A 16260-nucleotide genomic window follows, 5' to 3' on the forward strand; every position below is an offset into this window, starting at 1 on the left:
CGATCCAACTTTTATGGTCATTTTTCCTGGTGCCAAGCAACAAATTGCCAGCTTTACTAAACTGAATTTCACAGCTTGTTGTGGTGGGATTGCTATTCATGAGCTCCAGGTTGCTAATCTCAAGGGGGCTGGAATACAAAGTGGGGAAGTGTTCCTTCAGTTGTATAGCGTCTTGTTCAGACCCCATCTGAAGTACTGCGTTCAGTTTTGGGTACCACACCTCAGGAAAGATATATTCATCTTGGAGGAGATATAGTGCAGATTCATCAGAATTATACCAGGGCTTAAAGGGTTAAATTACGTGAACTGATTGCGTATACGTGGCTTGTATTCACTTGAGTTTAGAAGGTAGAGGGATGATCTGATTGAAGTGTTTAAATAATAAAAGGATTCAAAAGGGTAGATGCAGAGAAGCTATTTCCTCTGGTGGGAGAATCCCGAACAAGGGGACTCAACCTTAAAATGAGAACTAGGCCATTCAAGAGTGAAATCAGGAAGCACTTTTTCACACAAGGGTAGTGAAAATCTGTAACTCTCTCCTGGCCAATTGGAGCTTTCAAGACTGAGATAGATAGATTTTTGCTATGTAAGGGTATCAAGTGGTATGGAACAAAGGTGGGTAAATGGAGTTGAAGTGTAAGCCTCTGGAGTGGTGCTATGAACCCACAACCTTCTGACTCAGAGGTGAGAGTGCTACCACTGAGCTAAGGCACCATCGGCTTGGAAAGAACAAGAGAGAAATATTCAGAAGAGGACTGACTGCAGTAGTGCTGATGAAATGGAGCAGGAGGAGAGAGAGAGAAAATTGGTTAACGGACAGGAAACAGAGAGTAGGAATAAATGGGTCTATTTTGGGGTGGCAGGCGGTGACTAGTGGGGTACCGCAGGGATCAGTGCTTGGGCCCCAGCTATTCACAATATATATCAATGATTTGGATGAGGGAACCAAATGTACTATTTCCAAGTTTGCTGATGACATGAAACTAGGTGGGATTGTGAGTTGTGAGGAGGATGCAGAGAGGCTTCAAGGCGATTTAGACAAGTTGAGTGAGTGGGCAAATACATGGCAGATGCAGTATAACGTAGATAAATGTGAAATTATCCACTTCGGTAGGAAAAACAGAAAGGTGATAGTGGTGATAGAGTGGGAAATGTTGATGTACAAAGGGACCTGGGTGTCCTTGTACACCAGTCACTGAAAGCAAACATGCAGGTGCAGCAAGCAGTTAGGAAGGCAAACGGTTTGTTGGCCTTCATTGCAAGAAGATTTGAGTACAGGAGCAAGAATGTCTTACTAGCGTTATACAGGGCCTTGATGAGACCACACCTGGAGTACTGTGTGCAGTTTTGGTCTCCTTACCTAAGAAAGGATATACTTGCCATAGAGGGAGTGCAGCGAAGGTTCACCAGACTGATTCCTGGGATGGCAGGACTGTTGTATGAGGAGAGATTGGGTCGGCTAGGCCTGTATTCACTAGAGTTTAGAAGAATGAGAGGGGATCTCGTGGAAACGTATATAATTCTGAAAGGGCTAGACAGACTGGATGCAGGGAGGATGTGGGTTCTAGAACGAGGGGTCACAGTCTCAGGATACAGGGTAGGACATTTAGGACTGAGATGAGGAGAAATTTCTTCACTCAAGAGGATGGTAAATCTGTGGAATTCACTACCACAGACAGCTGTGGAGGCCAAGACACTGAATATATTTAAGAAGGAGATAGATAGATTTCTAGACACAAAAGGCATCTAGGGGTATGGGGAGAGAGCAGGAATATGTTATTGAGATAGAGGATCAGCCGTGATCATATTGAATGGCGGAGCAGGCTCGAAGGACCGAATGGCCTACTCCTGCTCCTATGTTTCTATGAGAGAGAGGGAGGAATGGTTGCAACAAAGAGAAGTGGATGTGCAAATTTCTCTTAGCCCTCTGATAAAACCACTCTAACCACTGCAAGCGCAATCTGTTGAGGGTTCTCCGATCATCTCAGAACAGTGGCCACGATTCCACTTCAGGTTGCTCTGTGTCACAATGTAATGACGCACCAGTACACCAGGATTGCCACTGCTGTAAGTTGCAATCCTGAGTCATAGTTCACCCCCCATTAGTTACCTGGGAAGGTAACTCATCGCACTCGCAGCCACTCCTCCTCCTCTCGTGCCAGGTGAAACTGTCACAGGGTATTAAAGTCAAGGGAACGGGCTTACAATACATTTTACCCTCAAATTGTTTGAGATTTGATTATGATTTTCATGGTGATTTTGGAGATTTACCCCCCCCCCCCCCCCCCCCCCCCGCCCAATGCCCTCCCCCCGCCCAATGCCGTCCCAAAGTGCTTTACAGCCAATTTGAAGTGTAGTCACTTTGTAAGGTAGAAAATACAGCAGGCAATTTGCACTCAGCAAATTTACGGAACCAATAATGTGAGAATGACCAGATAATCTAACACCAGGGATAACTCCCCTGCACTTCCTCAAAATTGTGTCATGGAATCTTTTGCATCCACCTGAGAGAGCAGATGGGGCCTCAGTTTAACATCTCATCTGAAAGACAGCACCTCCGACAGTGCAGCGCTCCCTCAGTACTGCAGTGGAGTGTCAGCCTAGATGTTTGTGCTCAAGTCTCTGGGGTGGACCTTGAACCCATACCTTCTGGCTCAGAGGCAAGGGTGCTACCAACTGAGCCACAGCTGACACTTTTTATTAGTTTCAATAAAGGCAGGTTAGAACTGGGCTTGATGTGACTTGAGGTGGCCTGCGGTCACTTGGTAGGACCTGTGGTCATCCACCTGCATATTTTGAGAAAATGCTTGACATGTACTTGCTGTCGTCTCAAAGTGGTGCGGTTGAGATTGGGAGTTAGGATTAGGGTGCTGGTGTGTTTAAAAAAAAATGTTTTCATTGAGAATCTATAGGACTTTTGCTACTCATTTTATTCTCTGAACAATTTTTAAATAATACAGCAAATCTGTTATTATATTTTGATTCACAGAAGGGAGGGGGCAGGGATATGAGTGCTTTAGATTCTCACTGGGCCAAGGCCTGATCTGATTAACATTTTGTTGCTATGGTTTCAGTCATCTGTGTTTTCTTGTTCCTCCCAGGCCTGAAGAGATGGCTGCAGAGATTCCACTGTTGCCAGGCAATGTGTTGCAAGTCTTGAGCCAGCAATTGAGTCAATGTGTACAGAGATTATCGACTGAGGAGGCCGAGGCAGGCCTTGGACAAGCACTCCTCCTGACAAAGTTTCTCATTATAATCTGCAGGTGCATACTATTCTAATTATTCCCTTTCTTTCTTTATTATTACATTTTCAGATTTTATGTTTAATTTGTTCCTTAGCTGAAGGATTGGGACTTGGGGAAAAATTTGACAGGGCTACCAGCAGCGAAGATGAAAATCAGCCCCAAAAATCTTCTCTACAGAAAGAATTGAATTGAAGGGAAAGTCACGAGCAGTGTTTGCTGTAACTGCCCTCTGAGCAGAGTTGGGGGAATTCAAGGAATGAGCTTGCTGTCTGCCTTCTTGGCCTTGGTCCATTCCAAAGCCTGTGGAGACTAGAATATAACGGAATAAAACAGAGGGAGTTGTCCATAAAATTAAATAATATCTTGTCATTTAAACAAGTCCACTCTTGGGGGTTGGGGAATGGGGTGGGTGCGGGCGATTAGGGAATGGGGTGGGTGTGGGCGGTTGGGGAATGGGCTGGGTGCGGGAGGTTGGAGAATGGGGTGGGTGCGGGCGGTTGGAGAATGGGGTTGGGTGCGGGCGGTTGGGGAATGGGGTGGGTGCGGGAGGTTGGAGAATGGGGTGGGTGCGGGCGGTTGGGGAATGGGCTGGGTGCGGGCGGTTGGAGAATGGGGTGGGTGCGGGCGGTTGGGGAATGGGGTGGGTGCGGGCGGTTGGGGAATGGGGTGGGTGCGGGCGGTTGAGGAATGGGGTGGGTGCGGGCGGTTGGGGAATGGGGTGGGTGCGGGCGGTTGGGGAATTGGGTGGGTGCGGGCGGATGGGGAATTGGGTGGGTGCGGGCGGATGGGGAATGGGGTGGGTGCGGGCGGATGGGGAATGGGGTGGGTGCGGGCGGATGGGGAATGGGGTGGGTGCGGGCGGATGGGGAATGGGGTGGGTGCGGGCGGATGGGGAATGGGGTGGGTGCGGGCGGATGGGGAATGGTGTGGGTGCGGGCGGATGGGGAATGGGGTGGGTGCGGGCGGATGGGGAATGGGGTGGGTGCGGACGGATGGGGAATGGGGTGGGTGCGGGCGGTTGGGGAATGGGGTGGGTGCGGGCGGATGGGGAATGGGGTGGGTGCGGGCGGTTGGGGAATGGGGTGGGCGCGGGAGGATGGGGAATGGGGTGAGTGCGGGCGGTTGAGGAATGGGGTGGGTGCGGGCGGTTGGGGAATGGGGTGGGTGCGGGCGGTTGAGGAATGGGGTGGGTGCGGGCGGTTGGGGAATGGGGTGGGTGCGGGCGGTTGGGGAATTGGGTGGGTGCGGGCGGATGGGGAATGGGGTGGGTGCGGGCGGATGGGGAATGGGGTGGGTGCGGGCGGATGGGGAATGGGGTGGGTGCGGGCGGATGGGGAATGGGGTGGATGGGGAATGGGGTGGGTGCGGGCGGTTGGGGAATGGGGTGGGTGCGGGCGGATGGGGAATGGGGTGGGTGCGGGCGGTTGGGGAATGGGGTGGGCGCGGGAGGATGGGGAATGGGGTGAGTGCGGGCGGTTGAGGAATGGGGTGGGTGCGGGCGGTTGGGGAATGGGGTGGGTGCGGGCGGTTGGGGAATGGGGTGGGTGCGGGCGGTTGGGGAATGGGGTGGGTGCGGGCGGTTGGGGAATGGGGTGGGTGCGGGCGGATGGGCAACGGGGTGGGTGCGGGCGGATGGGGAATGGGGTGGGTGCGGGCGGATGTCGTAGAAGGAAAGAACTAAGGATGATTTTTCAGAATTCATTAGACTCGGGAACAGTGCCGATGGATTGGAGGGTAGCTAACGTTACCCCACTATTCAAAAAGGGGGGTAGGGAAAAAGCAGGTAATTACAGACCTGTAAGCCTTACATCAGTTGTGGGCAAAATGCTGGAGTCCATCATTAAGGATGAAATAGCGGAGCACTTAGCAAATGGGGACAGGATAGGACAGAGTCAACATGGATTTACAAAGGGTAAATCGTGCTTGACTAATCTATTGGAATTTTTTGAGGGAGTAACTGGTAGAATAGATGGGGGAGAGCCAGTAGATGTGGTGTACCTGGACTTCCAAAAGGCCTTCGATAAGGTCCCACATAAAAGATTAGCATGGAAAATTGAGGCTCATGGGATAAAGGGGAAAGTTTTGGCGTGGATAGGGAACTGGCTGTCAGATAGAAAACAGAGAGTTGGAATAAACGGCTCATTTTCTGAATGGCAGGCAGTAACAAGTGGGGTACCACAGGGATCTGTCCTGGGCCCCCAGCTGTTCACAATTTACATTAATGACCTGGATCAGGGAGTCGGATGCAGCATTTCCAAATTTGCAGACGACACTAAACTAGGAGGGGGGGTGGGCTCAGAGGAAGAGACCAGGAAGCTCCAGAGCGATTTGGACAGACTGGGCGATTGGGCGGATAAATGGCAGATGCACTATAATGTGGACAAGTGCGAAGTTATCCACCTTGGGTGCAGGAACGGGAGGGCAAATTATTATTTAAATGGCAATAGATTGGGAGAGGGGGAAGTACAGAGAGACCTGGGTGTTCTTGTACACCAGTCACTGAAGGCGAGCATGCAGGTGCAACAGGCGGTCAAGAAGGCAAACGGTATGCTGGCCTTCATAGCAAAAGGGTTAGAATACAGGAACAGGGATACCTTGCTGCAGCTGTACAGGGCACTGGTGAGACCACACCTCGAGTACTGTGTACAGTTTTGGTCGCCTCATCTGAGGAAGGATGTTCTTGCCATGGAGGGGGTGCAGCGGCGATTCACCAGGCTGATACCAGGAATGGCGGGAATGACCTATGAGGAGAGACTATGTAGTTTAGGGATGTACACACTGGAGTTTAGAAGATTGAGAGGGGACCTCATAGAAGTGTATAAAATTCTGACAGGTCTAGACAGACTGGATGCAGAAGGAATGTTTCCCTTGGCGGGTGAGAACAGAACTAGAGGACATAATTTAAGGATAAGGGCTAAACCATTTAGGACAGAGATGAGGGGGAATTTCTTCACTCAGAGAGTGGTGAACCTGTGGAACTCATTGCCACAGAGGGCAGTGTATGCCAGCTCATTAAATATATTTAAGAGGGAATTAGATATATTTCTACGGGCAAAAGGGGTTAAGGGTTACGGAGAGAAGGCGGGGACGGGATACTGAATTAAAGGATCAGCCATGATCTCATCGAATGGCGGAGCAGGCACGAAGGGCCGAATGGCCTACTCCTGCTCCTATCTTCTATGTATCTATGTATCTATGTAACTTGCATTTATGTCGCACCTTTCACCACCTCAGGACATTCCAAAGTGCTTTGCAACCAATTAATTACTTTTGAAGTGTAGTCACTATGGCTTTGTAGGCAAACGTAGCGGCCAATTTGTGCACAGCTAGATCCCACAAATAATGATGAGGTAAATGACTAGTTAAACTGTTTTTTGATGGTGTTGGTTAGGAAATAAATGTTGGCTGGGTCAATGTTACTGAGTTCCTGATCTCGCAGAGGTCACACGATGGCTGGTGTGGGAAATAGAAACAGCACCTTAGTTTGGTATGCATTAGCTTTCTGAAGTTGGGCCGAAATCATGGTGCTGGGGCAGTGTAGAGGGAGCTTTGCCCATACACCTAACCCATGCTAAACGTGATGAGCATCAGTTTTCTCCTCATTTCCTCTTTTCTGAAGGTGTTGGCGTAAGGAATCATGGTCATTGGCAGCCCTCCAGTACCTTGTCTAAGTGACCATTTTTGCCATGTTGTGAGTGTTGGTAGGCACTAGAGCGAAAATTAATCCGTTTCTCACCCAACATTCACACGTGGGCACTCTTAACGAGATAGCAAACTGGAGTGGGAGCTTCATTGCAGGGCACTGAAATTAATTGTGGTATCTTTTTAAAATTTGTTCTTGGGATGTGGGTGTCGCTGGCAAGGCCGGCATTTTGAACATCCCTAGTTGCCCTGAGAAGGTGGTGGTGGGCGTTTTCCTTAAACCGCTGCAGTCCTTGTGGTGATGGTGCTCCCATAATGGTGTTAGGTTGGGAATTCCAGTGACGATGTAGGAACGGCGATACATGTCCAAGTTAGGATGTTGTGTGACTTGATGGGGAACTTGGAAGTGATTTGTTCCCTTGATCTTGCTGCTCTAGGTGGTAGATGTCATGGGGAGGGAGGTGCTGTTGAAGTTACATATGGCAATTTGCTGCAGTGCATCTGAACCTGGCATGGCGGCTGTTCTGATGATCTTACTGCTCTTGACCTTCTTGGTGCTAGGTGTCATGCAGCTGGGAGGTGCTGTCACTGTAAGCTTGGTGAATTGCTGCAGTCCATCCTCTAGATTGTACATACTGCAGCCACAGTGCACCAATGGTGGAGGGGTGGATATCGAGCTCATTGGTAGGTGCACTGATCGACTAAACTAAGAACATTAGAAATAGGAGCAGGAGTAGGCCATTCGGCCCCTAGAGCCTGCTCCACCATTCAATATGATCATGGCTGATCTTCTACCTCAACTCTACTTTCCTGCACTATCCCCATATCCCTTGATTCCCTTAATATCTATCGATCTCTGTCTTATACTCAATGACTGAGCCTCCACAGCCCTTTGGGGTAGAGAATTCCAAAGATTCACCACCCTTCGCGCCTGCTCCGCCATTCAATATGATCATGGCTGACCCTCTATTTCAATACCATATTCCTGCTCTCTCCCCATACCCCTTGATGCCTTTTGTGCCTAGAAATCAATCTACTTCTTAAATATATTCAGTGACTTGGCCTCCACAGCTGTCTGTGGTAGAGTATTCCACAGGTTCATCACCCCCTGAGTGAAGACATTTCTCCTCATCTCAGTCCTAAATGGCCAACCCTTTATTCTGAGACTGTGACCCCTGGTTCTGGACTCTCCAGCCAGGGGAAATACCCTCCCTGCATCTACCCTGTCCCCTGTCAAGCCCTGTAAGAATTTTGTATATTTCTCATTCTTCTAAACTCCAGAGAATATAGGCCGAGTCGACTCAATCTCTCTTCATAGGACAATCCCCCCCATCCCAGGAATCAGTCTGGTGAACCTTCGTTGCACTCCCTCTATGGCAAGTATATCCTTCCTTAGGTAAGGAGACCAAAACTGTACACAGTACTCCAGGTGTGGTCTCACCAGGGCCCTATATAATTGCAGTAAGACATCTTTACTCTTGTACTCAAATCCTCTTGTAATAAAGGCCAACATACCATTTGCTTTCCTAATTGCTTGCTGTACCTGCATGTTAACTTTCAGTGATTTGTGTTCAAGGACACCCAAGTCCCTCTGAACACCAACATTTCCCAATCTCTCTCCATTTAAAAAATACAGTAAACTCTTGTTTAAACGGCACTTTATCATCCGGAATACTTTAAAAACTGGCAAAATAGATATATCTCAATACATAACAACACCTCAATAGCCAGTAATCTTGCCGAATCCGGCACTCGTTTTGCTGAGTCCGAGTCTCCCGCGTTGGCCGAGTTAGTCAGTGGTGATGGTGAGTGGAAAAGCAGCACTGTGGTAGGTATACCCCTCTCTTATCCAGAATTTTTCATCAACCAGCACCATCCTGGTCCCATAGGTGCCGGATAAGAAAGAGTTTATTGTACTCTGCTTTTCTATTTTTCCTACCAAAGTGGATAACTTCACATTTCTCCACATTATATTCCATTTGCCATGTTCTTGCCCACTCACTTAGCCTGTCTATATCCCCTTGAAGCCTCTTTGCATCCACCTCACAACTTACATTTGCACCCAGCTTTGTATCATCAGCAAACTTGGATATATTATATTTGGTCCCCTCATCCAAATCATTGATATAGATTGTGAATAGCTGAGGCCCAAGCACTGATCCTTGCGGTACCCCACTAGCTACAGCCTGCCAACCCAAAAATGACCCATTTATTCCTAATCTCTGTTTTCTGTCCATTAACCAATCCTCAATCCGTGTTAGTATTATACCCCCAATCCCATGAGTCCTAGTTTAATAACCTCTTGTGTGGCACCTTATCGAAGGCCTTCTGAAAATCCAAATACACCACATCCACTGGTTCCCCCTTGTCTATGCTGCTAGTTACAACCTCAAAAAACTCTTAACAAATTTGTCAAACATGATTTCCCTTTCATAAATCCGTGTTGACTCTGCCCAATCCTATTATTATTTTCTAAGTGCCCTATTACCACGTCCTTAATAATAGATTCTAGCATTTTCCCTACTACTGATGTCAGGCTAACTGGTCTGTAGTTCCCTGTTTTCTCTCTCCCTCCTTTCTTAAATAGTGGGGTTACATTTGCTACCTTCCAATCCGCGGGAACCGTTCTAAAATCTATGGAATTTTGGAAGATGACAACCAATGCATCCACTATTTCTATAGCCAACTCTTTCAAAACCCTAGGATGTAGGCCAGCAGGTCCAGGGGATTTATCGGCTTTCAGTCCCATTAATTTCTTCAGTACTATTTTTTTACTAATACTAATTTCTTTCAGTTCCTCATTCTTGCTAGATCTTTGGTTCTCCACTATTTCCAGGAAGCTTTTTGCGTCTTCTTCTGTGAACTGCTCTGTTTTGGATGGTGTTGAGCTTATTGAGTGTTGTGGCTGCGCTCCTGCTTTAAGCCATGTAGATAGTGGAGAGGTTTTGAGTGGTCAGGAGTTGAGCCATTCATCACAAGGTACCCAGCTTCTGCCCTGCTCTTGTAGCCATGGTTGGTCTAGTTCGGCTTCTGATCAATGGTGAATATAACCAAAATGTTGATAGTGAGCTATTTAGTGATGGTGGTGCCATTAAAGGTCAATCGGATGTGTCTGTGCTTTCTCTTGTCGGAGATGGTCATTACCTGCAATTTATGTGGCGTGAATGTTAGCTGCCACTTGTCAGCCCTGGCCTAGATGTTATCCAGGTCCCACTGTAGGTTGGCATGTGTTACTTTATTATCAGAAGAGTGTTCAATGGAGCTAAACATGGAAGTCAAATGAAATTAAAAACTGGCAACTGATCTGATCCCGTCAGTTTGCCCCCAAGTCGGTTAGGTTTAAAATTACTCCCATTAAGAAGGACAACAAGCACTAATGACTAAAGTCATGGTCAAAAAGGTTTTGTGGAGGCTCTTGAAGAAAGAGAGAGAATTCCATAGTGTCGGGTCTAAGCAGCTGAAGGTTCCGCCCCACCCCCCGCCCCCCCACTCCCAATGGTAGAGTTGGGGGAGGAGGAGGTGTGCACTGGAGGCCTGAGTCAAAAGAGCATGCTGGGACATCGAGCTGGAGAAGGTTGCAGGGGACTGAGGGATTTACAAATGATGACAATAATTTTTAATTCAGTGCACTGGGTGATGGAGAACCAGTGAAGACAAGGACAGAAGCAATAGGGGAGAGGTACTCTGTGCAGGATAGAATGCATGGGGTAGATTTTGGATGAGACCGGCGTGCCAGAAAGAAAGAATGGCTTGCATTTATATAGCACCTTTCACGACCACCGGATGTCCCAAAGCGCTTTACAGCCAATGAAGTAATTTTTGAAGTGCAGTCACTGTTGTAATGTAGGAAACGCGGCAGCCAATTTGTGCACAACAAGCTCCCAGAAACAGCATTGTGATAATGACCAGATAATCTGTTTTAGTGATGTTGGTGAGGGATAAATATTGGCTAGGACACTGGGGGTAACTCCCCTGCTCCTCTTCAAAATAGTGCCATAGGATCTTTTATGTCCACTTAAACTGAGGCGCCATCTGCCTTCTCAACGCCTCATCCAAAATACATGGATAAGGATTTTCATGGGAGTGGGGGTGAGTTTAAGGCAGGGGCAGGCAATGCTATGGTGGTGGAAGTAAGTGTGGATCATCAATGGGGCCATCATGTTTTTTCTTTTTTTTTAATGTAACCAACCCGTCATAGCTGAATAGCAAAAAAAAAAGTGAGATAAGAGGGCAGGCTCGTTGAAATGTCACCGCAGATGTTGTGTGAAGCTGCAGGAAGGCATTCTGAAAGATGCTCTGTGGTTAAAAACAGGAAGCTTTCACACATCTTCACCCAGCTTCCAGTGAGTTGGGGCCTATATTTTTAAACCAATTTTTTTTCCTTTTTCAGTTCTCTCCCATCCCTCTCTCCTGAAGGCTCTTGCTGGAGCACAGTGTCTCAGGTCTCCAGCAGCCCCTTTGGACTCCCACCCAAATGGTCATTCTTCATTTTGTGAGTCGAGGCGTAGAAATACATAGAAGTTACAACACGGAAACAGGCCATTTGGCCCAACCAGTCCGTGTCGGCGTTTACCCTCCGTGCAAGCAAACAGTCCGAATTGCATTTACCCACCCTCTGTTCCCATATCCCTTGAACTCCTTTTGCTTCATCCACCTATCCAATCTAATTCTGAATGTTGACATTGTTTCTGCATCAACAGCTCAGCCTGCACTATAGAACTTGGCCTTCCATTGACCTTCGTCAATTTAAAAATGAAAAATCCTTGCCTTAGGGAGGGGAAAAGTCAACATCGGGCTTCTGTGATTTTTAAAATTTGTTCTTGAAATGTGGATAACACTGGCAAGGCTAGCATTTATTGCCTATCGCTAGTTGCCCTGGAAAGATGATGGTGAGCCTTGTTCTTGATTGTTTGGCTTAATGTTTTGCTAGGCCACTTCAGGGGCCATTTTGAGTCAACCACATTGGGACTGGATTCCGTTGTAGGTTAAGGGTGCACGGTTCCCTCTCCTGAAGGATATTAGTGACCCAGTTGGGTTTTTCTAACAATCCAGCAGTTTCTAGTGCCAGCCCAGAAATTACCAGATTTATTGAATTCTATTTTACAATCTGCCTTGGTGAGTTTTCAATTTACAACGCCTGTCCTGCCAGTCCATCACCGTACCAGAATGTAAGGGATGCCCTTCATGGTCAAGCAACATGCCGACGGGTGATATTCTGGAAAACTACTGGCAACTGTGGGACTGTACCCCCGTAAGGGGTCCTCACCTTTACCAGAGGAAGGGAGAAAGTTAGTGAGATGAGGTAGTGCACATTAAAATATAAACTTGATGAAATTGGTCTTTTATTTTATTAATTCTGATATGTTAGCATTTTCATTTCATTGGATTTCATTTCTGCTGCGTTTTACTTTTGTTAGATTCAGTTGTATAGCATTAGTGGAAAATTTGTCTTGTATTGGCCAAATAAATAATTCTGGGATTTTATATTGTGAATAATTTTACTCACTCTCCCAGTCTGTGTGTGGTGAAGGTACTCCCACAATAATATTCCAGGATTTCGACCCAGCAACGATGAAGGAATGGCGATATATGTCCAAGGCAGGATAGTGTGTGACTTGGAAGAGAACCTGGAGGTGGTAGTGTTTCCATGCTCCTATTGCCCTTGTCCCGAGGCGGTGGGTTTGGGAGGTGCTGTCGAAGATACCTTGGCGAGTCGCAGAAGTGCATCCTGTAGACAGTACGCACTGTAGCCATGGTGTGGCAGTGATGAAGGGAGTGGATGTTTAAGATGGTGAATGGGCTGCCAATCAAGTAGACTATTTTATCCTGGATGATGTTGAGATTCTTGAGTGTTGTTGCAGCTGTACCCATCCAGGCAAAAGAGTATTCCATCACACTCCTGACTTGTGTCCTATAGGTGGTGGAGAGGCTATGGGGAGTCAGGAGGTGAGCCACTCTCCACAGAATACCCAGCCTCTGACTTACTCTGGTAGCCATGGCACTTATGTGGCTGGTCTAGTTGAGTTTCTGGTCAATGGCAACCACCAGGATGCTGATGGTGAGGTATTCGGAGATTGTAATGCTATTCAATGTCAAGTGGAGCTGGTTAGGCTCGCTCTTGGTGGAGATGGTCATTGGCTGTTACTTGTCTCAGGTGACAAAATAGGGTCTCTTTAAGTGGCAGCACCATGATTAAAATGACACGTGTCTATATTGTGAATTGGGCAATTTGATGTCAGTTACATCCTGTACTCGGGCAATAACTGCAAACATAACGCAATGTTTGCTACTCTTGAAGATACAAGATGTTTCCACACTTCCCACAAAAACCACATGCACGTTAGCTCGTCATTCTCAGAGTCAATGTGCTGACTTGGCTTTTAACTGTACAGTGATAAGATTGAGCAACAGCAAAAGGAACCTGCCCATCATGGCATGGCTAATTATCCATCTCATTGGAACCCCCTCTCCACACCTGTAGGAATAGAAAAACAACGCCCATTGTCGGGTTATTGGTTGAAACATGGTAAAGGGAGGGGCACTGGAAAGGGACCCTTGCAGATGATGACAGTTCATTGAAGCCCTTCATAATCACATGTCAAAAGTAGGGCTCTGTCCTTCTTTAACTGAAAAATCTCCAACTCTTTTACTCATCTCTTGCTTCTCTTTAGTCCACACCGAGTTTTTTTTTTTGTTCCACTCTTTTCTTCGGCGTTCTGTTCCTCCGCCCATTGATATTCTTCAGAGGTGTTCTCCCGGTCACTCATTGTAACTCTCATGACAGACCGGTAGCACCCTAAAAACAAAACCAGTGGAGACTTCGAAACGTGTCTTGAGGTGGGGGTTGGGGGGGGGGGGGGTAATTCTGCTGGAGTGACGTCGGCAGGTGGCTGTCCGTCGAGTTTCAGGACCTTTTGGAGGTTGGGGGGGGGGTCGGGGTTTTTTTGCCGAATATCTCTCTTGCGCAACATGCAGGAACGAACTTAATGGCCCTGATTTTAACTTCAGTCCTCCTGCTCCACAAGGAAAGTTATTTAAAATTTAAAACTTACCTATTTGGGCCTTTGCTGGCTCTGATCCACTGCCTCGCTGGTTTGGCCTGGCGGGAAAGTCACGGCCGCTTCCCACTTAGGCTGCTGGGTAAAAATTGCATGTGTTAAAAAGGACGCCGGCAGCTTTGAGCGGGTATCCTTGCCGTCTGGCCAGTGGAGCAAATCAAAACGGGTCAGTTCCCACTGGCTTCAGAGTGGATAAGAAACAAAGCATTTTTAACTGACACCTGCCAATTGGTGCCAGGCAGGTAAGGTTAAAAACACCTCCAATGTGTATCTGTATTGGCGTGACCTTTTTTGACCTGTTGGAGCTGGAATCTGTAGGGTTTAATATTTGATGTAAATTTTTTTAAATAGTTCTTGATGAAATATTCTTATTTAAAAGTTTATTTTCTTCTGAAGAGGGCAGAGGATCGGCATTGGTGAATTTATATAAAGCCATTGTAAGTCTTCAGTTGGAGTACTGTGTGCAATAACGGAGCGTCCCCCTCTGCTCCGTTTCCTCTTCCTTTTCTTCCAACATTTTCATTTTTTTCTTTTTCTCAGAGTTAGGTGCAGAGTAAAGCTCCCTGTACACTGTTCCATCAAACACTCCCAGGGCAGTTAGAGCACGGATTAGATACAAATGGGTTGAGTTTCCACTCATTTCTGCTAGTTACATGGGCGCATACCGGGCGGAGTCGGCTGAACTAGCGCAGAAAATCAGGAAATTTTAAACTTAAGTGTGTTACACTTAAATCCATTTACACTTGTGTTTTCCACGATCTTTTACGCTGGTTCAAAATTCAATTCACCCGACTCGGACCACAAAACAGGTAAAAAGTGCCGGATTCCGCCGATTCCGCTGGTTCATGAAGGCTCTTCAAATTGCGCTTGTTTTCTTCAGTGCACAAACACTAGTAGGCACATTTTTTCCACACACAAAAATATTTAATTTACTAAGAAACTGATTAGTGTACACCAATGAAACTATTAAATGGTTCCGTATGGTTTTAGTCATTTTCAGTGCATTTTAAATCAAGTTACTCAGTTGGAGAATTGGACGCCCTTTTTAAAATGCTTATTTTTGGTGATAAACCCATTTTCAGCTGTATTAATAAAACTGCATAAGATTACCACTCTTAAATAAATCAAGAACACTTTTTACTGGAAAGGTAAATAAGTAAAATAATTATGTTGTATTATGCTGCCCGATTGCGCTGATTCATGTAAGGTGTAATCTTTGTGATTATGCAAATGAATTTTAGCAGAAACTTGAACAATTTCCTGATTGTTTCCAGAGTGGAAACTCTACTCCAGAACCAACATATGGCCTTGCTCCAACATTAGATCCCAGCCTGTAACTCACTCCCAGGTATCCATTATTCCAGATATAAACTATCTTATGTCCTTGATTAGATTCCAGTCTGTAATTCACTCATGTTGCTTTGTGAGCCTGGACCCAGGATGTGCAATAACCAGACTAATTTGTTCTTTACACAGAAATTTAGAAAATATTGAAGCAAAAGTCACTCCAACCTTCGTCCCGGAGGTTGTTAATCTACTGGCTGTGTGCACTTCTGAGGTGAGTCCTCTTTCGTTCACTGTGACTTAAGCTGGGCACCACTTAAATCTCCTGATGTGTTTTACTTTCTCTTTTGAGAGCTTTCAATGAAATTTCTCCCAGAACCTGAAAGGCGTAATCGAGCAATAACTACAAGGTGTCATTCTTCTTGGAATTTTTATTTTCTTTCTCCCCTCCTGTGCTGAAGGTGCTGACTCTTGGTGGTGTATCATTCTCTGGGCTGAGTAACAGGTCTGTGTCGGCCCAAGCACTTTAATCCCTGCAATCATATCCATCCTTTTCTGCCACGAATAGACCCTGTAGGGGAAATTTCCTTGTGAAACAGCGAGTGAATGGGGCTGTGCGGCCTACTACTGCTGGACGGCCCCGATCGGAATTCCTCCCCCTTGCCATGATCACCATTGTGAGAGCACGAAGTCAAGTTCCTCACTGGATTTCCCTCCTTTCCGCCTGTTTTACTACCACTTCTTGGGAATGTCATGGGGAAGATGTGGCTAATGCCCCTGCGGTGCCCCCTATGAAGGGAGAAGGCCTCCAGACAAGTCAGCAAAGCAGTACCGGTAGCATCCTCCTCCTTTTCATTATTGGGCTCCCTCTTGATGGCAGGAATCCTGTTCAGAACCCACCATGGATACTCCATGAACCTGGACTCGGGAGAATGGGTCAGGGTTGGATGGATACAAATGCAAGGCTGTTGTCCTGCACCTTGGAACTGCACCCTGAAAGATAGGACATTGGCTGTTTGCTCCAATTAAAA

The 16260-nt window shown here is 46.8% G+C and overlaps 1 protein-coding gene across 1 annotated transcript in view; it reads left to right on the forward strand.

The window, feature by feature from the left end:
- The window catches only part of nbeal2 (neurobeachin-like 2), a 288718-nt gene that overhangs the window by 112658 nt on the left and 159800 nt on the right, over positions 1-16260 (forward strand). The window contains exons 3-4 of the mRNA XM_085993937.1: positions 3102-3263; positions 15422-15503. Of these exons, the coding sequence (XP_085850063.1) occupies positions 3102-3263; positions 15422-15503 (244 nt within the window). The remainder of the gene's footprint in view (positions 1-3101; positions 3264-15421; positions 15504-16260) is intronic.

This window comes from Somniosus microcephalus, chromosome 7 (genome assembly GCF_052327205.1).
Source record: "Somniosus microcephalus isolate GS21.2 chromosome 7, FLI_Smic_1.0, whole genome shotgun sequence".
NCBI lineage: Eukaryota > Metazoa > Chordata > Chondrichthyes > Squaliformes > Somniosidae > Somniosus > Somniosus microcephalus.